This window comes from Genypterus blacodes, unplaced genomic scaffold (assembly GCF_046128005.1).
Source record: "Genypterus blacodes isolate CSIRO-AG114 ecotype Tasmania unplaced genomic scaffold, CSIRO-AGI_Gbla_v1 ptg000098l_1, whole genome shotgun sequence".
Taxonomy (NCBI): Eukaryota; Metazoa; Chordata; class Actinopteri; order Ophidiiformes; family Ophidiidae; genus Genypterus; species Genypterus blacodes.
Window position 1 is genome coordinate 1,758,467 of NW_027466902.1, and position 27,720 is coordinate 1,786,186.

The following is a 27,720-nucleotide window of genomic DNA, read 5'->3' on the forward strand; positions in this document are numbered from 1 at the left end:
CCCTCACTCATAGATGACCTAAACCTATAAATAGCGCAAACACCCTGGAACGTCGCCCAGCGAGACTCAAATTCTGTATGTAATGGAGTCAGAAACATGGAGGGAGAGGAAGCATCCCGGGCTGCTTCCTGTGAGCCAGCAGAGCCCTGCAGCAAGAGATAGGCTGCAGCTCTGGAGTGTGTGTGTGTGTGTGGGGGGGCTGCCTGTGAATGGCAGAGGCAGGCAGCTGTGTGTAAGTAATGCATTCAACAGAATCTGGGTCACACTCACAACACACACACACACACGCTTTGATATTGTCACATTATTTCACCTACTTTTATGATTTGGTTGATTTGGATGATTATGATTTTGTGCGCTGAATTCAGAGAGCAAAGGCACGACTGAAAGATGAAGATACAGATGCAGTATGATGAAGATGGAGATGATGATGTTTGTAGGTCATTTTTTATTAATCCTAATTAATACAGAAGAGTTAAATATATATATTTCCTTTTTTTATTATGCCTAAGAAACAGCAAAATATATCTGACTAGGAACAACACAACAATATAATCACAATTTATACATTAATATATATGGTCTCTCTCTCTCTCTCTCTCTCTCTCTCTCTCTCTCTCTCTGTACGCCTTGACGCACGTTCCTCGCGCGCACCGGCGTGTCCACGCAATTTTCCGCGCGCGGTGTCATTCTTGAACACGCAGTCAGGTGTCGCGCTTTTCTCACGCTACCGGCGACGCCCGTCCCACCTCCCACCCCCCTCCACGTCCACGTCCATCCGCCACAGAAACCGCCTTATTCATTTATTTATTTATTTATTTATTTTACTCGTGTGTGAAATGTACCGGCTAGTGTGACGTCGCCTGCGTGTGTGTGGGCGTGGAAGAAAATGTCAACCTGAGCGAGAAGCTGAACCCGCTAAGCTCCAGGTTTGAATGAGTGAATACCGCCCGTTTGGTTGGATGTAAACTCGGCGTCAGTGCTGCGTTAAACGCGTGGAACGTCGGAGGATTAAAGTTGCGGTTCTGCCAGCGGCTCAACGCGGCATCTCTCCCCGCCCCGGAGGTGTGCTCGAGCCGCTTTGCAAACTGAGAGCCTCAGCCTCTGCTCCGCGGCAGTGACGTGAGACGTTCAGGGACTCCACTTTTCAACACCCAACCTGCCTTTCAAGTAAGTTTAACCGGTGTCCATTTCGTGCCAACTCCCGCTGACTGGTGCCACTGACATCCGCTATGGGTGCAGCCACACACGGCAGCCCCTGCACCCCTTCAGGCTCGAGTGTTTTCGCATCATATTGCTACCAACAACCTCAAATGCACCCACGGAGGGATGTTATCGCCGTGCCTTGGCCGCTAAAGCCGCCGTGTGTCATGTATGCCCCTGGTAGAAAGAGGAAGTAGAGCCATGATAACGAATGTGGCGTGATAATGGTTAATATTCAGCTGCATTCACTGTCCGCCTGTGCCGAGACTTTGGCCCGGCGGTGCTCGGAACAGGGGAGGTCACAGGCGGAGATAGGGAGGACACTTCCACAGCAGCACAGCGGGGAATGACGGCGAGGTGTCCACGCGTTTTAAAACTCGTTTGGCAGTTTATTGCAACAAGGACACCCGACCTCTGTGGAGGATGCTGCAGCTGCAGCCCCACGCAAATCGCCGTGGGGTGTGGTTGGCAGAGCCGGACCGGCAGGCTGGCAGAGCAGCAACTAGAAATAGCTCTTTAACCGCCACCTCTGACGGCTTTAATCTGCCGTTTGACAGCTCATTAGAGAGCATTAGGGCGGCCATGTCCCATGTCCCGATGCCTCATGCGCCTGCCCGGCTGCCATACCGCCGGAGTCGCTGTCTGTCTGCTCGCTGGTCGCCCCGGAGGCTCGTAAATCGGCCCCAGTGGACAGCCGCCATATGTTGCACCCTCCCTCCCTGCTGGCTGGACATCACGCTCAGGGTTCCCTGCAAAATTGTACTGCATGCTGTGAGCTCACTGTGTGTGTGTGAGTGTGTATCTGAGTGTCAACTGCAAGGGAATTAATTTGCTATGGATGTAGAGCAGTTTAAACCAATTAGTAAGTGAGAATACTGAGCAAATCTTTATTTTTATGTGCATTTACACTGAGGTATCGTCTACATATGGCTGTCATTCTCTGGAATCCTTGCTCATGTTTCCATCCTCACTCTTCCTCACCCCTGCCTTTTCCCTTTAACTTAATCTGTCCACATATTCTTCATTCATAATCCTATCTGTCCCTCAGATAAAGAGTGTGAGTGATGGGCCTCTCTCAGGATAATCCCAGTGGAATATATTCCTCCCTAACCTTTCCCTTCCCGTCATTTTCCCCAAGATGCACACAACTGCTCCTCCGATATCCTGTGTGTGTGCTGTGAATATATTCTATTGTAAATGAATCTACAATCAGTAATAATCATCTTCATGTTTTAGAATCCAATGATAAATGGCTTAATGTTCGATCAGTCCATACATTTTGTACATTTAGGACTAATGTTTGGCTATAAATCAGCAATCAGCAGTGACAGGGATGCTGAGAGAGGCAAGCTTAATAACATTACTGACTGCACTGTCATGTGAGGGAGCAGCAGCCATCAGTGCTCACACACACACACACACACACACACACACACACACACACACACACACACACACACACACACACACACACACTCACCGTCCAAAGGCACATGATTCTCCTCCACTGATGGATGAGGAGAATGAATAAATTGTGTTCATTACTACAAGGTACAGATCAAAACACAGTGTGTGAGAGCTGTAAGGAGAGGCAGAGCCCTGAACATGAAAGCAAATGCCACCAAAAGATGTGTGTGTCTGTGTGTGTGTCTTATGTTGGTGGTTGACTGGCCATTGAGGTCAGTCACTTGTCATTTTGCTCTGATCTGCCATAGTAGTCTCTGGGTCATTTGTACTGCACTTTGCTGAGATCGTGAGTTTTGGAGTATCTCCCAGAGACCGGTGTGTGTGTGTGTGTGTGTGTGTGTGTGTGGTCTGGACTGTGGCCAGACCTGTTCTGTCAGACTGTACTCAGTTTTGCATCAGTGAAATCCTGACATAACAGGAACAAGAATGTGTTTGTGAGCGTAGTGTGACCATATGTAAACCTGACGATGTAACAAATGCAGACTATGCACAAGAGGTGTGTGGGATAGAGGTGTGTCTACCTGTTTGTGTGCAACAACGCTGTCTTGATGTGAGATGTGTCCAATCTGCAGCCCTTTTGTGTTTGTGAGTGTTTATTAGGTATTCATGTCTCACTAAAGTCACTTCTAGTTAATGTGCAACTGTGTAAGTGTGTGTGTGTGTGTGTGTGTGTGTGTGTGTACACGTGTGGTCTCCCTAGCCTTAAGGAGGTCCATCTGTGTGTGATCAGCTTGTGGCCATTGCAAAGACCTCTGTCTACTGAATATGCTGTGCTTCATTTAAACAGGTTTGTTGGCTAACTTAAATGGGTTGCAGTTATAGGTTGCAACATACTTGAGTCTCTTTTATCACACATTGTTAAATTCACTCTCGTTATTTTAGCTCAGTAAGCTGTTAAAACGTTGCACAAAATAAGTCTAGCTTTCATTTTGGACCTGATGAGTGTATGGTATTGATTAGATACAGCATTGAAATGAGCTGAAGTAGTAACTCAGCCTCAGCCCACAGGGAGGTTCTTGTTCTAGGTAAGGACAGTAACTATCCTCCTCCCGATCCTTTCCGTTCCTAGTTGTTACATCACCTCTCAGCGGACACTCTGGGATGGTCTAAATTTCAGGAAACCCGGAAGTCCACTTAATAATCTGGTTTATATTTATTCAGTTAATAGCTTTTATATCTTTCGACCCTTTTAAACGTGTTTCATCTGAAACCAGGAGCTGGGTCTGGTCTGTAAGTGGTTAAATGCACCACAGTTTCAGAACGCCTGGTGTGTGCAGTGTATGATGTAAAGGAGTTTGATGCTTTGTTGTTGCATGCTTGTTGTTGTGTTCAGCCATTGTGCAGCACACAGACCAGCATGTCATTACATTGGTATGCAAAGCTGTGGAATAGTAAGGGTTTTTATTGGTATTCAACCGGCTGGCTTCCTGTTTTCAGATCCCTCTGTTTGAAATGCAGGTTATTTGTGTGTGTGTGTGTGACTTCATATAACCTCACACAGGGCCAGCGTTTCACACAGACAGAAGGATTTCCTGAGGCGGTTCTGAAAGCGTGGCCGTGCTCCTTATGCTTTCTTTACTGTTTTGAGAGGATCAAGGTCGCGATGTCAGCTGAGCCTCACCAGGTAGCGTCTTAGGCTTTACTTGTGTCTCGCTTTATGTTGATCCCAACTTGTATTGTTACAGTACTCCACCTGAGTCTGTGGCAAGGTCGGACACATTTCTGCGGTTGAGCCTTTTGAGCCCCCGTTTCCCAAGCGGCAATTAGGTTAATTGTGAAACTCCTCTCCAGATTTTCCTCCTTGCAGTCACAGTTGAGTGATTCTTCCCGATTGTTTGATTAAGGAGATTGTCTCTGACTGAGCTGCGTTCACTGCATTTAAACAGACCTGCGGGCTGCTCCTTCTCTCTACTCCACAATCTTCAGCTCAGTCTAAAAAGATAAATATGAGCCTAAAATGAAAACAGAATAGTAGGAATCGAATCAGAATGAAGGTCCATTTCGGCACCCGAACAGTTTTTCTCTTTAGCCCAGAGCCTCTCCAGTTGAATGAACAGTTTATACCCGGAGCACTTTTCTGTCTGTGATCTCTGCTGGCTCTTGTTTGCGTCTGAGAGCATTAAAGGTGCTCGTTAGCTTCTTGGTGGCCCTGTAAAATCGCCCAGTTCCTGTATTAACATTCCTTGTTTTCCATGAACTATAAACTTTCCCCGGCTGGCTCCTGGCGGGGGGAAACATGTGGCCCTGGGACTCTTTGTGGTCCATCTGATCCCGTTTCTGTCTGAGAAAGGACTTCTGTCGTGATAATGTGTGTAGTTCCTCAGAAGATGAGGCCCCGATCTGGAAATCTGTGCAGACATGTGTGCACGACGGTGATTGACATTTATTAGAGCTACTGAAGGAATCGGTGTTTATTGATGAAAGGCCTCATATTTAGTCCAGATGTTTCCAATCCCGTCCACGCCTCCCCTCCCTCAGATGAAGTCATTTGTCATTCCTCTCAGCCGTTTGAACGTGGGTACACCTGGTCTCTGCTAATGGAACAGGCGAGCATAAACACGCCGGACACAGAGGAACAGGGGCAAAGAGGACAGAAATCATTTTATGTTCTTTCAGCTCACAGGCTGGTTAGTCAGTCTCTTGACCTCCTGTACGTTAGTGTGAATTAGTGTTGGCACCATTTTGTGCCGGGGCGTGAGACGACGTATCTGTCCCTAGCTGTGCTCTGGAGGACTCGGGCATATTGTGTGTGTGTGTATGAGAGCTTTTCACCGACGTCTCCGTCCATGTCTGACGTCTCTCTGTGTCTCTATGAATGGGACCGAGACACGGATTGCATCCTCTCTGCAGCACCGCCGTGCCAGCGGGGAGACGGGGGAGAGGTTTGCGGCGGAGGGAAAGAGAGACGATTGATTTTTCTTTTTTCACAGAAGTCTGCATGTTTTTTTTTTATCTCCGCCGTCCTCCATAATCCTCCTCTGTCCTCTTCCAGTCCTTCTCTCACTCTTCCCACCCCCACTTGTTCCTAAGATGTGTGTAAAATTCCACACTAGGAAAGCTTCATCGCCCCCCCACAGCGTCGATGCATGGCTGTCTCTCAGTCAACCTCGGCTCAGAGATGGGACCAGGTGTGTGTGTGTGTGTGTGTGTGTGTGTGTGTGTGTGTGTGTGTGTGTGTGTGTGTGTGTGTGTGTGTGTGTGTGTGTGTGTGTGTGTGTGTGTGTGTGTGTGTGTGTGTGTGTGTGTGTGTGTGCGTGTGCGTGCGTGCGTGCGTGCGTGCGTGCGTGCGTGCGCGCGTGCGTGCGCGCGCGCGTGCGCGCGCGCGTGCGAGCATGCGTCTTAAATCCCACGTGAGGCTCCTCCTTCCCATCATTCATCGCCACGAGAGGAATGGAGTTTTGAGAGCAGGGGTTGCCTTGGTAACTATGGCTGCCATCTGTGGGATGTTGTGTGACTGTCTGGCAGTACGGGGGTGTGTGTGTGTGTGTGTGGGAAAAGATGGAGGTGCCGGGCGGCCTTAATGCTTCAGGTCCCTCATCGTTGCATTATTTATTTAATAGTCAGCAGAAAAGACTGCAAGGTTACTGGGTTACTATTCATTCCAGGAAGAGATTAGAGGAGTCCACTTTCAGCTCCATGTGTCTTGCGGTAGCAACACTGACATGAGAAGCAATACAACCACCCTGTTGACATACAGTCGCTTCAGTTCAGAGGAGAATGAATACAGAGCGTCCATTACGTCCAGAGAAACGTGCATCCAAATGCTGCAGCTGTGTTGTTTTGATGGTTAAAGAAGAAGGATTGGATGACAGTAATTGAAGCAGGTGCCATCTTGATCTACCTGGCACATATGGCCCTGTTGTTATACCAGATCGAATAAATCTCAGAGATCCATTTGGACCTGTAATGGTGAAGCAGATGGAGTTACAGATAGAAACGGACGCATGAAGCAGCAGTTTCTCAAAGGTATTTCCCCCCAGAGACCACTACAGCCTGCCTGCACTCGGGGTATTTACACTCAAGTGTTAAAGGGGGCTGAAGTGATTAGCGGACCAACACCGAGCCGGACGAGCCGCTCTGTACTTTATGTCACAGGCCGCAAAACCAGATAATGGCGGCGAGACACATAGTCACGCACTGTAGCGCCCCTCAGCGCAGCTCAGGGTGTGGATGGGATCGTGATAAATGGCCGTAGAGCTGCCAGCGTTGGACGTGTGTCAGAAAGAGAGAGAGGGAAACCAGAGAGGGAATGTTAGTCACAGAAATAGGCTGGTTTTTAACAGGATGTTGTGCGTCATGTTGCTGGGGCCCGCAGTAGTTTCGGTGTAACCCAGATCTAAACACTGACTCACCAATTTTCCGTCTTTTCCTTTTCTCTCTGTAGGTCATCTGTCGCTCTCTCACAGAAACTCTAAAGATCCTGCAGCCATGATGTAGACTGCCATGGTGAGGTTGATGATGTGTGGGGTCAGCCTTCCTGTGAGGTGGAGCAGCAACTGACTCTCTCTCTCCTCCTCCGTTTACACCACACCTGGCACTCTTATGTCCCCTCTGATTGGGCGGCCAGAGTGCGATGTCATCAACCACGCCCACTGCGCCCCCGCCCCTAAAGAAGGGACGGAAGCCGGAGAAGTCGGAGGCGACGGTTGACTTGGCGCCGGCCACCAACGAAGAGCTGAGGAGCAAAATCATGGACGTGCAGGCGGAGCTGCAGCAGGACAGGAGCAAGGTGAGGAAGAGCAGGATGAAGAGGCCCTGTACAGAAAACTGATGATGTTGCAGATCATCACAGCAAAAGCAGCAGGACTATTTTATTTCAGCAAAAAAAAGATGAAACAGCACGATGTGTAGTAATGATTGGAGCATTCCATTCACCTCAATGTTGACAATGACAAGCTAATCATATTGTCAACTCTCTCTCTCTCTCTCTCTCTCTCTCTCTCTTCCAGTTATGTAAGCTTCGCGAGAGGCTCCAGGAGCAGCGGCAGGCTCGCGAGCTGGAGCAGCACAAGCACGCCGTGGCGATCACAGACTTGCGCGCCAAATTCCACGAGGAGAAGCTGCGTGAGATAGCGGCCGTCCGCGAGACCCTGGCACGGCAGCACGAGGCCGAGCTGGCCCGCTCCAACAAGATCCGGGACGTGGAGGTGCAGAGGCTTCAGGGGCTGGTGCACGCGCTGAGGGACGGCGCGGCGGACAAGCTGAAGAACGCCCTCCTAGCCGAGGCCAGGGAGGAGGCCAGGAGGGCTTTCGATGGAGAGAGGATCAAGCTACAGCAGGAGGTACATGGGGGAGAAGAGAGCAGGAGAATAGGAGAACCTCATCTCAAAGCACTTCCACATTGGTATCAGCTGTCAGCTGCGTGGGCTCATTCTATTGTTTGCTTTGTATTTGGGCTGTCACTTCACAAAAATGTGTGTTTGTTAAGTGTTGATGTGGGACTGTATTATCTTTTGTTAAAAACAGGAAGCAGCATGGAAAAGCGTCTCGCCAAGCTATTGTTTCACTGCAGGCCTTCCAGACAAACAGTCAATCTATCATGAAAACCTTTGAACTGGATCCGTCATCTGTTTACATGGGTCTCTGTTCTGTGTGTGTGTGTGTGTGTGTGTGTGTGTGTGTGGGTGTGTGTGCGTGGTCTTTTAGATCCTGGAGCAGAAGGCCGGCAGGAAGCAGGCCGACGAGGCGCTGGCCAATGCCCTGCAGGCGGACAAAGTCAAAGCGGCCGATCTCCGCACGGCCTACCAGCAGCACCAGGATGAGGTGCATCGCATCAAACGCGACTGTGAGAGAGACATCCGCCGACTGGTGAGTGCACATGTGCTGCCGGGGACGACTGGACGCTGCAACTGATGTCATATACGCCTCAGCTCAAGGTTTAACTCAGTGATGTCATTTGGTTAATTTCCCTGCTGTGGCTCTATCTCTTCATGTGTCACTGATCTGTAACAATAAAAGACTGTATGCCCACAGTCAGTTACACATTAACCACTTTACATACCGGCGGGATACAGTAAAGGGCGTTCATGAGAGCGACACACCGTTTGAGAAAAGGTCTTTTTTTATACGTACGTGTGTGTGAGAGAGCAGAGAATGCAAGAAATGACAAAAAACAAAACAAAACACTGAAGGAAATGAAGAAAGTTGTCGAGGAAGTTGTTTTAACTCTCAAACCAAGAGCAAAGCTTCCTAAATTAATTAGTTGGAGTTAGAAAACAATATTAAAAACAAAAATAGTAATCCACTTGGGACAGAGTCGTGCTGTTTTGGGGCTACAGGACTTTACTGATTGTAGATGTGGAGGAAATGAAAAGTAGAAACTCAAATTTATGAGCAGAAAATCAGACGGAAAAGGAATTTAATTGTTTTTGTTGACATTAAACTCACATTAGTGTTTTCTGTGTTGCGAGTGTGAAAGTGTGAAATGAATTTGTTAACATGGCTGTGGGCTAAAACTGGATTTCAATGCAAAATGAAAAGACTGAAGATTTGTTCACTCGCTGTTCCCGCTGTGTTCCACCGACCCCGTTCCTCTGCGTCTCTCCTCACAGATGGACGAGATTAAGTCTAAGGAGCGGGTGGTGTGTGCCCTGGAGAGGGACCTGGGCCTGCAGGCCGGATTCACGCAGAAGCTGCAGCTCCAGAAGGAAGCTCTGGACGAGCAGCTGGGCCAGGTACGAGAGGCCGAGAGGTACAACCACGGCAGCCCCAAGAGAGAGGCCGTGCCTGGACTCGGGGACCCGGCAGACCTGCCCAACAACCAGGTACACGCCAACACCTGAACTGTCACATACACGCATATGTGCATCTGTCCACTGAGACACACACACACATCCATCGTCGCTCAGACAGAACTTGAAGCACAAACTCATCACCTCCTCTTTCCCGTCCTCCCTCCACCGTCGGCATGCACATTCTTCTCCCTTTTCAGTTTTTGTTTTCCTCTTTCTCCCCCGCCCCTCTCCCCGTTACTACCCAGGAGATCGAGGAACGCGACATGAGGAGGTTCCAGCTGAAGATAGCAGAGCTCCACTCGGTTATCAGGAAACTGGAGGACAGAAATGCATTGCTGGCTGACGAGAGAAATGAACTGGTGAGGAATACACACGCCTAAGTGGAGAATGTGTCACTAGAAAGCAAATGCTTAAGAATCCAGCGTTCCCCTCACCTCCGTTTCCTTCCCCTGTCCAGCTGAAGCGGGTACGAGAGGCTGAGAGCCAGATGAAGCCCATGTTTGAGAAGAACAAGCGTCTGTCCAAGAAGAACGACGACCTCCTGCAAACGCTGCAGCGCATGGAGGAGAAACTGAAGAACCTGAGCCGAGACAACGCTGAGATGGTGAGAGGAGCCCGGTCAACATTCAAATGCCAGAAGAAAAGAAATGTTTTAGGTTGAATCAGTAACGTTTAGTTTTATACTCCAATACTGGGAAAGCAGGACCTCTAGTGGTCATTAGAGGAAAAGCACCAGAAATCATGAATCCAGACAGTTCTCTGTAACCGTTCCTCTCTTCTCCTCAGAGGGCTGCTGCCTCCGCCGCCTCCTCTTGCTCTCGACCCTCGTCGCAGCAGCAGTCCCACCCGCAGATGAAGAGGCCGAGCTCGCTGAGCGACCTGAGCCACGCGCACGAGGAGCAGGAGGTGGAGTTCCTGAAGCTGCAGATTGTCGAGCAACGTGGCGTCATCGACGAGCTCACGCAGGTCAGGCTTCCACTCCGAACAACAGGTTCAGATTTGTGTCGTGTAACGTTATTATTTATATTCATCATGTCCACACACACTCTAGTCCTGTGGTTATATAGACCTCTGTTCAACATTCACAGACCGCCAGCAGGGGACAGCATTTTCTATCATTTATGTTTGTGATTGATTGAGGGATGTTTGTCGTGTCATGGTTAATGTTTGAAATGATAATCGTGTGTGTGTGTGTCTGTGTGTGTGTGTTTGTTTAATTTTTAGGAACGTGACCGATTGGTGATGACCAAAAAGAATAGGAGGAAACCTGTCAAACTTTCTAAAGTAAGTTTGTGTGTGTGTGTGTGTCGGGGGTTGTGTGTGTGCACGTGTGTTGTAACCAAGCAACCCTGACTGAGCCTGTTTCATTAACTGCGTGCGTGCGTTTCTCTAATTGGGCTCAGGAGACGGTAATGACAGCACGACTGAGAGCATCAAACTGAGTGCAAACACACACACTCAGTATTCCCAACGCTCATGGAAATGATTTGTTTTTCTGTTGTTATTTCACTACATGTTAAGTATTATTATATTGAATCAAGAGTATTTTCACCACAACAGTGATGATGATGAGGATGACGAGTAGTTTCACAGCACAGGTTCAGGCGTCGGCACTGACAGTTGTTTCCTTTTGCATGAATAAGGAGAAGGAAATTGAAAAGGATCAGTAATTGGATGAGGGCACTGTTTTAGGTAATTAGTGAGATGTGTGTGTGCATGTTTGGACTCGTATATCAGGGGAAGCTGCCTGTGTGTTGCTAGGGGAGGGAGGATGAGTTTGTAGATGCCTGATGCACATTTGGTCCCACCTCTCCATCGGCTGGAAGCAGTCTGTCACTTTGTGAGCAGAGGCTCGCAACTGGAAATCGTACTCGGAATTTGGTTTTGGGATTAATTTTGGCAGGGATTTTGAAGCTGAAGCCGAGCTCAGAGACAAAACCCAGTGCAGCTTCGACTTTAGTGTTTTTAGCTTAATTGCAAGATGACTGAATACTTCCTCCTCATCCTCTACTTCTCTTCCTTTATTTGCCTGTGTGCTCTGGTGTGCCTTTACTTTTCTGGTTGCCAGGAGATGACTTACAAACACGATGGTAAGGATGGAAAGAGACAAACGATGATGTCAGGTTATCAAAATGTATCCTGTAGAAATTGAGCATTTTTTTTTGTGTGGTATTAAGGTGTGATGGTCCTGAATGCTCTACATGACTCTTTCTCTCCTCTGCTCCTCTCCACAGAGGCATGTTGTGGAGACATATTTTGGATTTGATGAGGAGTCGGTCGACTCTGAGACCTCCTCCCTGACCTCCTTTAACACTGACCTGACCGACCGCACCCCAGCCACGCCGGAAGAAGATTTGGAAGAGGTAAGAGAAGTATGTCTGCAGTGAAAAGAGGGGGAAAGCCATCATCAGTGTGTAAGCTGACACAGATGAATGCTCGTGTGCATGGTGACGTCTTACATCCACGTTTATCTCCCACTTTGGTTATCATAGATTGTTTCCCGCGAGGAGTCTGAGCTTCGTTTCCGTCAGCTGACCAGAGAGTACCAGGCTCTCCAGCGGGCCTACGCACTCCTGCAAGAGCAGGCGGGGGGCTCCCATGATGCTGAGAGGGAGGCCAGGGTTCGTACCGTCAACCCTCTCACCTCTCAGCTTTGATCTTTAAGCCGCAATTCCTCTCCTTTGTCTCCGTTTGACATTTTTCAGTTATAGTCTTTAGGATTGAAATCGAATGTGTCTCCTGCTGTCTTTGATGATTTACACGCCTTTTCCATTCGTCCACAGACACGCGAGCAGATGCACACGGAGCTCGCCAGCTGCCAGGCCAAGATCGTCGACCTGGAGAAGGCCCTGGCCGAGAGGGGACAGGTAACGGAGTGGAGGGACGGGGACAGGAGCGCTCGGGCTCTGCTCTCAGTGGTCTTCCTCCATGTCTGTCTGGCTGCTCTGCTCCTGGCCTGGCACTAGGCTGACCAGGTCTTACGCAAGATCCTGTGATGCCACTTCCTGTCTGTGTGGCGCCGCCTCTGCATGCTCTGCCTCAGCTTCTCTCCCTCCCTGTGGGTGTCTGCTGCCGCCTCTCAGTGCTGTCAAGCTTCTAAGAGGAAGCTGAGACAACTTTGGCAAATAGTTTATTGTAGATGATCTTTACATTTTGTGAAATTGTTAGTTTGTTTTGTGTCAAACATTCATGGTGATGCAGTTGATTAAGAACCAAGACAAAACTGAGTGTAACTGTGGGCGTGTTGAATATTTCTCCCTCTGTATATTCAGATCACTCCTTCCTCTGTTGTCCAGTTTGTATGTTCCACAGCATGTTTGCTGCATGTTGCCTGTTCCCCTGTGGCTTCATCCAGCTTGGTGTTTTGTTCGGCCTCTGTTTCTTCTGTTCACGGGAGCGCTGACTCTCTCCTCCTCCTCTGTCAAGTCGGGAGTCCACTTTCTTTCTATGGATCAATAAATCTGCGGCGCTGCCACTCTGCTCCTGTCTGTGTCTCCATTTGCATGCACATATCACGTCGGATTGCGGGGCGATCGGCTTTCGGGTCGTCCAGTTGTGCCTCTTGCAGCCATAACTTCCTGTTGGGGATCGTCTGTCCTGGTTCCTCCTCTGTTGTACCCGTCAGTGTGTTGTGTCTGGCTGATGTTGGGTTTGGTTGTTACGGCAGGACTCCAAATGGGTGGAGGAGAAGCAGTACCTGCTCAGGACCAACCACGAACTGCACGAGAAGGTAGATGATTCACCATACACACACACACACACTTGTCATCTCGCCACACTTGTTCTCATGAGAATGTGTGCGTGTGTTTCTGTAGATGTGTGCGTTTCAGCAGGGAGAGGTGCGGCTGCAGGCAGAGGTGCAGGACGCTCGGGACCAAAACGAGTTGCTGGAATTCAGAGTGCTGGAACTGGAAGTAAGAGACTGCACCAGCATCAAACTGTCAACAGGGGGCGAAACCAACAACCTCAACTCCAGACGCACCACCTACATACAGTGACCCATCAGACATGCAGACACACACACACACACACACACACTCCACTGTATGCACCCGTGTGTCCTGGTTTTGCATGGCGACCCCTCGACAGAAGTGTAATGTTTTTTATTGTAAGATGTATAAGAATGTTTTGTTGAAATGAGTTTTTAAATTCAATAAAATGGTTGTATTTAAGTTCACCATCTGAACCCTTTCATCCTTCATGTTGTCTCTCCTTTCTGCATGCTCGCCATTTGTTGTGTTTACAGATATTGGCTCGGATCCATCGGTATTCATTTTTTACCTTTTTATCATTTAATATTAAAGATATACATTTACTGAAACTAGAAACTAGTGTCACTGTACTTCAGGGCCAAACTGTATTAAATTCATCACACACCTCTCGTAGTAGCGTCTGGGCGATGCAGCATCTGTGTGTGTGTAGCGGTGTGTGTGTCCAGTTGAAATCACACTCTCACTCTTGATTTTCAGCATGTGTTTTCAAACTCCCTGTTGCTTTGGTTTGGTTCTCCTCTTTTAAACCTTATGGGTTTCCACCTTCCTCATTTTGGCAGAGCCTGACCCATTCTTTCAGTGCTGTGTAAGTAAATCCTCCATTCCCTCCCTTGTCACTCTGCATACACATCATTTACAGGCAGTATGTGTGATCCCTGTTTGTTGTATGACCACAATTCTGATTCTATGTGTGATTGACATGTTTGCATCATGTTTCCTTTAGGAGAGGGAGCGGAGATCCCCTGCGCTTAATCTCCACATGTCTGCATTTCCTGAGAACAGCAACAGTGCCCTACAGATATACTGCCACCAAGAGGGAGTCAAGGTGACACACACACACACACACACCCATACACACACAGACACTCATACTGTCATCTTTTAATGCTCAGTCAACATGAATTCTGGTTTTGTGCCAGGATGTAATCATCCCTGAGCTGATGAAGAAACTGGATATTTTGGGAGATAATGGGGTGAGTTTGAGAACAACGCTGGATAAAAACAAATCTCTGCCACCCATTTTAATCCAAGGCACTTAAAAGGATCATGTTGTGTTTACTTTCTGTAGAATCTACGAAATGAGGAGCAGGTAGCAGTGATCCAGGCGGGGACGGTGCTCTCTCTGTGTGAGAAGGTCAGTGCAAGGCCTAGCTCACAACCACAGCTGCTTTGGTCATGAAAATGATGTTTCTCCTGACAGCTTGTGGACACTTGTTGTCATTGCACTGCCTTGTCACGTTGGTTCCAAAAACACAATTTATGTTTGAGTCATTTTCTGTCAAATTAAACCTGAAACAGTAAAGAATTTAGAAGTTCTCTTACAAAACCCGAACCCCCTTCACCTCCTTCTCCTCCCTGCTCCTCTGCAGTGGTTGAAGCAGATAGATAACACAGAGGCTGCCCTCACACAGAAGATGATCGATCTGGAAAATGACAAGGTGAGAGACGCTCCCATCACGAGCATGTGCACACAGCTGATAATGATCCTGCTTCTATTTGACCCCTGCAGTATAAACTCTGTGTGAAAGCATCTGGTGTTGTTGCAGGACCTGTTCAGTAAGCAGAAGGGATTCCTGGAGGAGGAGTTGGACTACAGGAAACAGGCCCTGGACCAGGCCTATATGGTACGGAGCCTGGAGCCGTATATAACACAGTTTGGATTTACCTGCAATACCTGTCACATGTATTCCAGCGTTAAATGAGGCTACACTCATGGTGTCACGGCTCATAACTCAGTGATTTAGGAATGCAGAGGTGCAACATCGTCATTCCAGCATGACATAAACATCTGGGATTCCATTTAACATCACGAATGCCACAACATGCACCACGAAGATGAAATTAGGTCATATTGTGTTGGGATACTGCATCTTTTACTTTTGACATTGAAGTCTCAATTCTTTGGACAGTTAAAGCCTCTGAATTGGCCGACGCGTTAGGCTTCTTGTTCTCTGGCTCAAAGCTCTCTTTACTTTTTAAAAGAAGCCCGATCCCTCTGACACTATGACGATGTAATGCTGTTATGAATACACAGCGACGCTATTCTGCCTGCTGGCTGAAAGATAGGAAGAATTCAGACATCAGAGTTTCAATTAAATAGGATTTTAATGTCAGTTAGTGAGCATGACTGATTAATAAACTGAATTAATGCACCCCCTTCCCCCTCCCCCCCTCCCACTCTAACCTCAAATGACCCAGTAGGCTGAACTCACAGGACTAAACGCACAAGCCAGTCTCCATATAACTTTAACAGTTTAATTTAGTTGTTTTAGTGTTGTTTTTGTGTTTATGGTCCCACTTTATATTGTGTTGGTGAAAGCTTTGCATTGACATGGACTCTGATAACCCCTAATATAAAGTGGAACAACATTTCACATATCTGCCGTGGTCACAGTGTGTGTGTGTGTTTGTGTTTATGTCTGTGTCCATCTGTGTGCGTGCGCCTCTGTGTGTGTTTGTGTGTGTGTGTACTTGAGCATGCCTGTGTGTGTGTGCACGTTGCATGTGCATGTGTTTGTGTGTGTGTGTGCTGTGTATGCTTGTGTACCTGTATGTGGTGGCTGTGCAGAGGATCGAGGAGCTGGAGGCCACGCTGTATAGCGCTCTGCAGCAGGAGCAGCCGGCATGCCGGGCGGTGGCCGAGTCGCTGACAGACAGGCAGAGGGAGGAGCTGAGGCTCGCCGTGGAGAAGCTGCGGCGTCAGATTCTCCGGCAGAGCCGTCAGTTTGACAGTCAGATCTTACAGGAGCGCATGGAGCTCCTACAGCAGGCCCAGCAGGTAAGCAGGGTAATGAGTCCTACCTGACCTTAATCTGACCCCTGGTACCAAGAAACCTCCCGTGCTCTGAAAAAAGATGCAGTATCCCGATCAGTGTTCCCCAAAGTGGAAAACAGAGAGAGAGAGAAAGGCAGAATGACACTGTGGCTGTGTGTGTGTGTGTGTCACTGTGGTCTGAATATCCCTCCACCCCTCTAATGTCCCTCCTGACCCCAGTCCTCACGACACTCTCACACTCATCGCTTGCACATATTGGACGTATTTTGCTTGTAGATTTGCATACAAACTCACCAACCATGGCACCTTGACTTTCATTTGGATCTGTTAAACCTTACTAACGCTCCTGACCTCTAACACAACACACTGACCTCTAATGATCAGCTACATATGAAACACACACACACAACTGCACAATCAATATACATTTCAATAAAATCATAGACCAGGACAGAAAATCTAATGTTCTTAGTCACACTCAGTCGACTTGATAGTGATGAAGACCTAAGCTACTTTAAGAATGAATAAGCTGCGTTCAATAGCAGCATTCAGCAACGCTCATTTGGAAAATGAATGAAATTCTAAAGCTCCTGCTGTAGGTTCACGTGTGTCCGTGTGTGTTTGATGAAGGATTTGCGCCCTTACACGTGATCGAGACAGACAGGCGGACATGTTTGCTTTGGGACAGAGGGACACTTAGGTGTTATCACACACACACACACACACACACACACACACACACACACTGGATAAGCTTATTCAATGCTCAAACATGGAGTAACACCCACTGTTCATTGTTAACTCAACTCTCCGGGTTGCCATGGCAGCTCATTCTTATTTGCCACACAGCAGCAGCTACCACGAAAACAGAAGGCATTATGGGAAGGAAGTAGAGTTTTGGGAAAAATATACAGGAATGTTAAACGCATCATTTGGCTAAATGTGTGTTACGGGAGATGAGTGGCTTTGCTTTTAGACTTACACGTGTGTTTGGATTCATTTGGCCGTCTAACCACTTGTGTTTTGATTTCCTTGCAGAGAGTTAGAGAGCTGGAGAACAGGCTGGACTTGCAAAAGAGACAAATAAAGGAAATAGAGGAAAAGGTACACGTCTGTCATCTGTTCCATCTGTTGTTTATAAATGGAGAGAGATTAAGGCGGAATTCTACATTTATACTGACTTCTTGTACATTTCTATCCACTTTTTTGACTCTTTCCTCTTCTTTCTCTTTTGTGACCCGTTGTGTTTCTTTAGTTTTTGTTCCTCTTTTTGTTTTTCTCTTTAGCATTTATTCTTTGGCCTTAATGAAAGCGATCATGCAGCGACATCAGGTAGCCGCCGCCGCCGCACGCACTACATCACTAAATACAGTAAATACAAACACAATCCTCCTGTAATTGCATATTTGTGGTGCCAGTCGCCATCCGGAGGAGAGGAAGCTAAAGCTGTGTCTCCCTCTTTCTCAGGTGCTAAGGTGCCCCGGAGGCAAGTGAGGACGAAACACATCCTAATTGTTTTTTATGCATTTGTAGACGGTTGTCCGAAACCTTATGGCCTTTTTGATAAATGTGCACTTTTTTGCAGAAGACCCCTAAAACCCTGGAATGCAAGCGTGTGTGAAACTTTAATAAATGACCAGATACATATAAGATAGATTAAAGTGAGAGATTTTTATTTATAAATGGCATCTTATTGTAGTGGGGCTGGAATATGAACCGAGTTATAAACTGTGAGCGGAGAGAAATACTGTGAGATCGGAGGAATATTAAAGAGAGAGACGAGACGAAAGCCAGAGGAATGCAGAGCCAGACAATGAACGAGTGCAATCACAAAAGGGAGACTTGGAGAGAGGAGGAGACGACCAAGGAGAGGAGAGGAGAGGGCCGAGGGAGGGAGCGAGGGAGCGCTGACTGGACCAGGAGGGGTCTGGCAAAGTCCGGTTTCTGTGGCGTTTCTAAGGAAACCGCACAACCAAGTTTGACGGAGCAGAAGGAGAACTCGGCTGACGCTCGCCTGGGATCTCGAAATCAGGTTAAGTAGCTTTCTGCCCCTGAATTGCTCCTTTTTGTGCGTTTATTCCTGTACGACTCAGTAATTTAAGCTCAAACTTGGTGAGTGACTTGGTTAGAATACACACATTTAAAGCAGGTTATTCATTTACTAGTCATGCTGGTGTGACTGTGGCCTGTACTGAGTTAAGCAGTAACCACACACACATGATGGAGGGATTGGAGGAGTGTGTGTGTGTGTGTGTGTGTGTGTGTGTGTGTGTGTGTGTGTGTGTGTGTGTGTGTGTGTGTGTGTGTGTGTGTGTGTGTGTGTGTGTGTGTGTGTGTGTGTGTGTGTGTGTGTGTGTGTGTGTGTGTGTGTGTGTGTGTGTGTGTGTGGGGGGTGGGGGGGCAGGGTGATTAGAAGGGTGGGGTAACTTGAGAGATACGTGCATGTACTCCTCAAGCTGTTTACGTTATAAATAATAGATGATTGTAATTCTGCGTGTTTACGTTTCTTCGTGTGTTTGATCTCCAGGTAAACAGCAGGTGCAGCAGGCGTGTTTCATGCAGAGGATAAACATGACCTCGGCAGACACAGACGCTACCGGAAGCACTTCTTCAGTCGCCATGGGAACAGACTCGCCCGGAAGTGACCCGGACCCGGACTCGGATGTGCGAGCCCTGTGTGACAGAGTGGAGGTTCTGGAGCGGAGTGCAGGTTCAGCCGGCCAGTCTGAGGACTACATGAGGAACAGGTGAGAGGGGATCCAGTGACACACACACACACACACACACACACACCTGCTGCTCACGTTTGAGCCGGGTAATATCACATATCACACACACAGCAGACTGGACTGCACACTTCCAAGCGAGTATCCTGCTAACATCCAGCCTGGGGTAAAGCTGTGTGTTTGTTTGCACCTTCATCTTCATCTTCTCTTACATTAGGAGGTAAAACAGAATTAGATTTTTTAAACATTCATATTGGATGAACTGAGAAAAAGTAATGGAGCCCGTTGCCGACATTTTTATATGCAGATTTGTGTGTCGTCACTGAGCTAATGTAATGTGAGCTTGTCTGCGGCGGCAGGATCGGCCAGTTGGAGCGATCGGAGAGGAGCCTCATGCTGCAGCTCTGTCAGATGGCCTCTGCCTCCCGCCTGCCCAGCATGCAACACTCCCAGAGGCTGGACCAGAGACTCCACACGCTCCGGGACGAGGTCAGGACCATGGTCAGTGCTCAGGGCGGGACGTGGGGGTGTGTGTGTTTCAGCCTGAAGTCTGAATTTAAAGTCTATTCAGTGTATGTGACGACTATCTGTAACTTCTCCCCCAGACTCAGGAGAAGGAGCGAGGGGAGCGGGTATGGAGGGAGCGACTGCAGCGCTGCCAGAACCAGCTGAAGGCCAAAGAGGAGGAGATGAGTCGTCAGTCTTTGTACTTTGAGAGCTTTAAAATGCAGCTCCAGCAAAAGCTCAGCGCTGCTCGGGACAGGGAGCAGATCCTACAGAACCGTGTCTACACCTTGGAGAAGCAGCTGCTGGACATGAGCGTGGCGGCGGCGACTAACACGGCCACCATCGGCGCGTTGAGGATTACAGCCGGCCCCCTGTCGCTCGTACCCTCCCTGAGAGGAGAGGGCGAAGGAGAGGAGGGAGGGGAGAAGAGGGAGGAGAGGAGGAAGCAATGGCACCAAAACATGGGACGTCAGAGTGATGAGGGGAAGACGGAGAAGGAGACGGAAGGGGCGAGAGAGAAAGATGCCAACCAGAGCTGGAACGAGGCTCGGCTCCAAGGCTTCATCCTGAGCCTGAAGGAGGACCTCAGGGTGCTCCTAGAGCGAGAGGAGAGCGGCATGGCAGAGCGGAGGCTGCTGTCGGAGCAGCTCCAGGAAGCCCAGGAGAGCGGCCAGATCCTGGGCTGCAAAGTGGAGGCGACCAAGGCCGAGGTTCTCCAACTCAAGATGTCCGAGCGCTCCCTGATGGAGGAGGCGGAGGAGCTCAGAGAGGAGAACCACAGACTCCAGCAGAGCCTGAGGGACGCGTTAGCAGCATGTCCCAGTCCTGGGCCCGGCCCAGCTGCTGGTTCTGACGTCTCTGGCTCTGGAAAGGTGTGTAACAGCACGAGGATAATGTTTGCTCTAAAACACACATTTAACTTCAGACTGAAACTAAATGTTTAATTAATCTTTGACTATTCACGCTGAAATGTTAATTCCCTCTTAAATTAACATAACAAGGTTTTACAATTATGTCAAACCTCTGTGGCTGTGATTCAGTCTTACGCAACCACTTGCTCTATTTTAAGTCTTATTTAAGAGTTTGTCAATATGAATATTCCTTAAAGCTAAATTTAATTCCTTAAAGAGGATTGTGTGATGTAATGAAATTGTTTGAAAGTAAGAGGATTATATTTCTGTACATCTGAGAGACTAAATCACCTTCATTAGAGATAGTGTGTGTGTGTGTGTGTGTGTGTGTGTGTGTGTGTGTGTGTGTGTGTGTGTGTGTGTTTATACTGAAGGCGTTCATTGATTCTCCGTGCAGGCTCAGACGCACTCACACTCAGCTGCAGTTCCACCTGTTCACCACCAGTCTGCAGTAGAGGGCCGACAGAGAACAGCAGAGGAGGAGAGAAGTAAAGGAGAAACTCTGCCTTCACGTCAAAGCAACATTCTGACCCTCTCTGCCCACCTCGCCTCCAATCCCAAGCCCCGCCTCCCGTCTGTCACCCTGGCGACGGAGATGGTCGAAGTGATGGAGTTCGACGCGGGCACCTGGTGCGCCGGAGGGGCTTTAAACATGGAGGAGAGCCCGAGTGAGGAGTGTGACGCCCTGAGGGAGGCGTACAGAAGCCTGGGGTTGGGTGGGGAGGAGTCTGACGCCCTGAGGAGCGAGCGGGACGACTCGGAGGAGGAGGTCCTGTGGGATCACCTGGGGCAGCTGAAGAGGCTGAGTCAGGAGAACGCTCAACTGAAGATGCAGGTCAGGAAACAGGCGGAGGAACGAGACGCAGAACCCAAGCAGGGAACGGTAAATACAGCAGTTGCAATGTTTGAAAGTGACTCAACTCTTACAAACTAATAACACAGAGACAGTTTCATCATGTTCTTCCTTTATACAGACTCAGATTGCCAGTTTATGCACACAGAGCTCCATGTCTCCCTCTCCCACCCTGGACGCCGTCCCCGCTCTCTCCCAGGACGGACTCGTTCAGGCCCTGAATCAGGAGAACCGGGCCTTGGCCCAGCGGATCGAGGAGCTGCTGGCCCACGTGGAGCTGAGAGAAGAGGAGATGAAGAGGGAGCAGACACGGTGGAGAGAGCAGGTGACCCGGCTGGAGGCGGGCGGAGCCAAGCTGGATCAGGAGAACCAGGAACAAAGCTGCCTGATTACGGAGCTCACCAGGAAGACGGAAGATGATCTCAACACCATCATGGACCTGCAGCAGAGGTTAGAGGACATTGGACAGAGCGCAGAGGAATCACAGGGTTCAGGGACCTTGGAGACGTTTGGATGTCAGCTGCGAACGGAGAATACGGTGGTAATATTGAGTGCAGAGGACAATCTAGAAGAATGTGTGGAGTCAGAGTCCAGCCAACAAACAGGGTCAGCATTAAGCCTGAAAACAGAGGAAGAGGAGCTGATGGCCTCCATATGTTCCCTGAGAGAGGAGCACAGAGAAGCTGCTCTCTCCGTCCAAACGCAGACGGAGGAGAAGCAGCGGTTAACTCGGGCGGTTTGGGGGCTGAAGGAGGAGAAGGACAACGTGGCTGGATCGCTGTCCGGTCTCAAACAGGAGAGGGAGCAGCTGACCAGGACGATCTGCGGCCTGAGAGAGGAGAGAGAGCAGCTCGTCCAGTCGCTGCCTTGCCTCAGGAGAGAAAAGGAGAAAGTGTCGGAAGCTCTTTCCAGTGAGAAAGAGGAGAGAGAGCAAACGGCCAAATCGCTGCAGAGTTTACAGAAAGTGGGCGAGCAGCTGAGGCAGACGGTGCTCGGTTTAAAGCAGCAGAGGGACGAGCTGACGGACGCTCAGAGAGACGGGAGACGATCGTTACACACACCAGAGGAAGAGGAGGAACAAAACGATCTGAGGAAGTCTGCCGGATCCCCCGATCAATCGCAAACGCAGGGGCGAAACCAGAAGCTTCAATTGCCCATTCAGAACAACGCCAATGCTGTGATGAAGAAGAAGACGGAGGAGGCAGAAGACAGAAGCCACGCCTACAGCGGACCGTCTTTACAGGTAGGAAAAAAAAAAAGTGACCGTCGTGTCCATTTCAGAACAATGGCTGGAGTCTTTTATCATTACGTCTTCTCTCTGCTCTTCTCTGGATGGGGTAACAGGATCTAAATGACCTGATGGAGGAAGTGGAAGCTCTGGGTGCAGAACTCAGGAGGTCACAGGAGGAGCTGGACCAGGTTCATGCCGAGGTGAGTCTGAACTTCCTCTTCCTCTCCTGTCAGAACAGAGGGAGGGATTAATTTAAGGAGCTCGGGTGAGTCTCTGAGATTAATATAGAGTTCATCTTTTGTTCCCTGCCTTCATATCGGTATAATCCGTTAATCTGGAATATGAAGACTCCAGCAGCTTCATGGAGCTGAAACAGAGACGGAGCAGACGTCTTACAGATTAAAGGATTGGACATTTAAGAGAGAGAATGTGTTCAGAGTTTCCCTTCATGTTGTCATATTTATAGGGCCACATGTGCATTGTTAAGACCGGTGTGTAATGTGTGTTTCTGTGTGTGTGTGTGTAGACCAAGCGGTTGCACAGTGAACTGAATGAATCTGAAGCCAGGAGGGAGGAGGCGGAGAGGAAGGCAGCCCAGGCGTTGAGCCAGGTGATGATGCTGACGGATGCAGCCAGTGAGACGGAAGAGACCAGGAAGACAAATGAGAACCTTAAAGCACAGGTAAGCACACTAAGGATCACTTCAAGTTTAGACCACAGCCATTTTTAAAGTAACATAAGGAACCTTTAATATCATCACATCCCTCCGTCTGAGCCCATTTCTTTGCCTTGTTTTACCCAGAGCAGAATATAAACATACTGTAGATGTAAATGCGTGTGTATGAAGCAGTGGGTGTGTTGGTGTGTAGGTGAAGGAGCTGCAGGGCAAACTGGCGTGCCTTGCCAAGGGAAAGGTCCAGGGGGAGGAGCTACACAAGGCGCTCGCCGCTCAGCTCCGAGCTAAAGTAAGTTAATGATGATGAAGAGGCCAGTGGGTCACAATCTAAAATGGGCCTTTGTAAAGCAATAAAAGTGAGGCTGTTGTAATGAGGAATGTGTGTGTGTGTGTGTGTTTGTTCTGTCCTAAAGACAGTGGCTCTAGAGGAGCTGAACTCGGTGTATATGGCTCTGAAGAGAGGGAAGGGGAGCCAGGACGAGCTGAGCACGACGCTCGTCTCACTGCGGACACGTTACGACGACATCAGAGCCAAAGTAACAGCTGTTTACACTGAGCCTGCAGTTTATAAAGGGTTAACAATGATCTCTGTACATCTGATATTTTTATTTAATATTTTTCTTATTGGTTTGTTTGTAGTATGATGCACTTTTGAAAAAGAAGAGCCTTGCAGATCTGGATTCAGCTCCTCTGAAGGTGAGCAGAGGGGGCGTGGCTTCCTCTTTCAGACATTTGGACCTTTGTGCAGCTATGGGCACTTGTTTTTGAATGAGCTTTGACTGAGCTGTTTCGTCCAATCACAGGCCAAGCTGTCCTGCCTGGTGATGAAGTGTCAGGAGAGGAACGGCCTGTTGGATCACATGATGAAGACCATGCGGCGGCACGGCTGTGCGGAGCCCATGCTGGCTCAGCGGGTCCAGCAGCTGCTCTCTGACGACGCCCTGCAGGCCTACACCGCAACATTCACACCCGGAAGCCCTTTAAGGCCCCACGAGTACAGCAGCGGGTTCACATCAGGAACCATCGGTATGTTTCAAGACTACACCAGAGGGTTCAGGCCCGATCAGATCTCCTTCAGCCCCGGATGGAACTGGATCTCACCTGACTCCCGCGTAAAATGCAGAGAACCAAAAGATGAAGCCTGCGGTATTGAAGCTGGAGTGGAACCCTCGCTGACGGGAGGAACGCTGAAGAGAAACGCCAACTCACCTGTGCCAACGTCCCCGGTGCCGGAGTGTGCAAGCGCCCAGGTGGCACCGCCGCCTGCTGAGTCAGCACTCAGGGTGAGTAGTTAGTCTGTGTTGAGCTGAAGAACACCGGGGAGGGGAACACACAACATCTCTTCGTTTTAAGCTTTTGTCCCTAAAATATGCACGTATTCAGATTCTACTCAAGGTTCATCTTTAACAGCAGAATCTGAAAATAGAGTGAAACTTTAGTGGACCTTTCTCGCGCCCACAGCTGAGTCCCAAAGCCAGTGGACCAATCCAAGGAACCATCAGTCCAGAGACCAACAGAGGGTCCTCTCCTGGTCCAGCCAGTTTCCAGAGGAGGTCCCCAAGCCCAGCTCCTCCTCCTACATGTGTCAGCCCACCTAAGAGGCTCAGCAGTCCTGAGAAGATCATCGACCTTCACGAGCAATTGCAGAAGACTCTGTTCAGCAGCTATCAGGTACACTGGAGTGTGTATGAGTATTCAGTGTTACAGGAGTGGACTGTTATGTTATGATGTGAATAAATAGAATGTGTGTCTGTGTGCTGTTGTTTGTATTCCAAGGCTCCGGTCAGCAGAGGAAGAGGACAGCAGCCCAGGAAGTCTCCATCATCTTCACCCTCCTGTAATCGTCGAAGCCCATTCACGACTGAACCCGGAACGGCTCGCACACCGACGACACTGTTTACTGCCGTCGCCTCAAGATCTGCCAAAGTGCCGCTCAGCCAGTTTACTCACCCACTTCTACAAAAGGACGCCTGCACTCCGACTCCGTCCGTCCTCTCCAGCTCGTCCACCTTTGGAGTTCCCACCGCGGCTCAGCCCAGCGAAGCCAAACGCACCCCGAGCACATGGATGTCCCCCACACTTACAAGGCAAACTCCTGCTGCCCCTGTGGGATCAGATGGGGCTCAACCAACCCGGACCTCTACCTCCACGAGTGCCACGCTCACCCCCGCAGCTGCCGTCCCCGATGTCTTCAAACGCTCCGATCCTATTCCAGAATCCACTGCCTGGGACACCACTGTCCCAAATGTACCAACTGCCCATGAGTCTAATATGTTTAACCTGATGAGTAAACTGGGCGGTGCTGCTCATGGATATGACGGCGTGGTCTCTGCCCGTCGCTCTCCTCCGAGATCCCTCAAGCCTGCTGCGTCTCCACGGGCGGCTAAACCTCCAAGGCCAAAGCCAGGTAAGGACCCGCATATGACCTCACAAAGTCAGAGTGAGCTAGTGCGGAATATGTTGGTTGAAGGAATCCAAGAGACTGTTTGCTGAAATGCATTTCCTGGGCAGACAATAAAACAACATTACTGATTTTCAATTCTTATGATGTTTGCCAGCGTCTGAGCTTTTAAGACTGCAGCACATTAGGATTGTGTTGCGTCTAACTCCAATTTGAGGAATCTGAAGCTTTTCTCACTCCGGCTCTCTCACAGAGGCTCCGGCAGAGGTCGGCTGTGTCCAGGTCATCAAAACCGTCGGGCAGAGCAGCCTCATGATCGGCTGGGAGAGGCCGCAGCTCGACGCTCTGGGCTGCAGCAACGGCACCTTTGTGTATGGATACAGGGTAAGAAGACCAGAACGAGGGCAAAGGTTAAACTTAAAGATCAGACTTCATTTTTGGAAGATTCTTGGTTTTATTCAATATGTTCTTCTCAGGTTTTCGTGGACGGGGATTTCCACAAGTCTGTCATGAGCTCGGCTTGCACTAAGGTATCAGACGGCGTCCGGACCGACCACAGCCGCTCACGCTTTCATCCTGCTACCACTTTAAGAACAAACCTACACAATGACTCCTCTCTTCTCCGTCCTCAGTGTATCCTGGAGAATCTCGACCTGAGCGTCCCGCTGCACATCAGCGTCCAGACTCTGGGTGCTAACGGCCTCAGTTCAAACAGAGTCCACGCTGCGTACAGAACCTCGGCCATGACGGAGACGGAGCGCCGTCCGTCCAGCCGCTCTGACTCACAGCCTCCCAGTCCCAGCTGCAACAGAACACACGGTCAACATGTACCTTCTAATTCAATTAAATGAAGCTTTATTGCCCGGAAGGGAATTTCTCTTGTGTAACACGATCCATTAAAACACAAACAGCCATAAAGTGAATAAAACCCAATATGTAATTATTAGATGGAGAGACGTTTCTACATGTTTACGTATCTCCACCCTGTTCATCATCTTCTGTTTCCACACGGTTAACTTCTAATTACTAACTACTCTCAATGCATTATTGTCTCTGTAGATTCCAGGCAACTCCTCAGTGAGAACCTTCATCACCACTGACCAGAGTTAGAAAGGTACATCTGTGATTTAATGATGTTTCTTTTACATCACAGTGTTTTCATTTCCGTCTCTGCTGTGTCCACATTGTTTCAGTGTTTTGATACAAAGCAGTGACACGGTATTCTCTTCTCTGCGTGTCCTCTGTGTCCCGTCCTCACTTCTGTCCTCCAGTGCGCTGCCATCTATAGCTCCAGGCTCAGAGGGACCGTCCTCACCTCTATCTCGGCAAAAACCAGCTGAATCTGCATTTAGGGAGACGCTGCTCACAGTGACTCATGGCGGCCATTGAAGCCTTTAAACCGAGAACAGTGTAAGATTTGAAGACCTGAGATGGAAGATTTTCTGTCCGCGCTTTGAGTTTTTGGTGTATTTGCAGGTCTGTGGCAGGACAGAAGAACAAGAAGACTCACTGACCTCACCTCCTTTAATGGATGAAACATTGTGACGGCCGATCAGAGCGATTTTAAAAAAAGGCCGCCGGTGCAACAATAAAGGAGTAGTTCACTGTTTCTGAAGCCAAGATCAATCAAACGCTGCACATAATCACACTGTGTAAAAACACCAAACGCTCACATGTCGTCTTAACGGGATTTCATCGTTTCGCCCCACTTGCTGCCTCCTCTACGGACTCTAACACGAACGCTTGGCTCAAGGGACGTTTCCTTTTTGATAAACAACACACGCCGTACGCGAGCCGATGCAACGCCGTACCTGCTGGCTCATCTTTACTTATACTTGATTTCCAGACGTTAAGCCAAATATGAGAAAATGACGATTCACTCCAAAGACGTTTGTGTTTCTGTTCCCTCACACTGTGGGAGCCAGATTTAACTTCACTTCTAATATTTGCACATCATTCAGTGAAATCTAGAATATACGCAGAAAAAGATGCTATTTTTTGTAGGAAACATTATTAAAATATGCCAATGGTGTATACAGAATGCATATGTCTTTGGATGACTGATTGTGTTTTTTTATACGCACCCTCATTGCAACACAATATGCATACCACACACACACACACACAGACACGTCCTATCTTCACTTTATGTATGGATGTAATTCAAATGTATTTTTGTATTATGAGTAACTGATAATGATTTACTTCCAATTCTTGACAGCTGTACAGTGAATAAATGTTTC

The 27,720-nt window shown here is 48.8% G+C and overlaps 2 protein-coding genes across 3 annotated transcripts; both read left to right on the top strand.

Moving 5' to 3' along the window:
- Window positions 1-732: 732 nt before the first annotated feature.
- Window positions 733-18,043, top strand: jakmip1 (janus kinase and microtubule interacting protein 1). Its single transcript, XM_076159573.1, has 24 exons — window positions 733-1,170; window positions 7,055-7,116; window positions 7,238-7,399; window positions 7,620-7,952; window positions 8,317-8,478; window positions 9,222-9,434; window positions 9,650-9,763; window positions 9,862-10,008; window positions 10,191-10,370; window positions 10,629-10,688; window positions 11,639-11,767; window positions 11,897-12,025; window positions 12,188-12,271; window positions 13,072-13,134; window positions 13,220-13,318; window positions 14,121-14,222; window positions 14,317-14,370; window positions 14,466-14,531; window positions 14,767-14,835; window positions 14,944-15,021; window positions 15,966-16,175; window positions 17,211-17,276; window positions 17,459-17,504; window positions 17,640-18,043. Exons 2-24 carry the CDS (start codon window positions 7,114-7,116, stop codon window positions 17,825-17,827), a joined length of 2,757 nt encoding a protein of 918 aa, XP_076015688.1. The 5' UTR covers window positions 733-1,170; window positions 7,055-7,113; the 3' UTR covers window positions 17,828-18,043.
- A 28-nt stretch (window positions 18,044-18,071) lies between these two features.
- LOC143008033 (uncharacterized) lies at window positions 18,072-27,128 on the top strand. Of its 2 annotated transcripts, none has more exons than XM_076159575.1 (19): window positions 18,072-18,204; window positions 18,700-18,919; window positions 19,258-19,399; window positions 19,504-20,277; window positions 20,714-21,199; window positions 21,291-22,412; window positions 22,514-22,600; window positions 22,927-23,082; window positions 23,270-23,365; window positions 23,490-23,612; window positions 23,716-23,772; window positions 23,880-24,359; window positions 24,538-24,747; window positions 24,853-25,483; window positions 25,731-25,861; window positions 25,954-26,007; window positions 26,110-26,304; window positions 26,537-26,591; window positions 26,749-27,128. In XM_076159575.1, exons 2-18 carry the CDS (start codon window positions 18,729-18,731, stop codon window positions 26,585-26,587), a joined length of 4,986 nt encoding a protein of 1,661 aa, XP_076015690.1. In that variant the 5' UTR covers window positions 18,072-18,204; window positions 18,700-18,728; the 3' UTR covers window positions 26,588-26,591; window positions 26,749-27,128. The 2 variants fall into 2 exon arrangements, with proteins under 2 accessions (XP_076015690.1, XP_076015691.1); XM_076159576.1 differs by having other exon boundaries at window positions 26,110-26,296.
- Window positions 27,129-27,720: the final 592 nt, after the last annotated feature.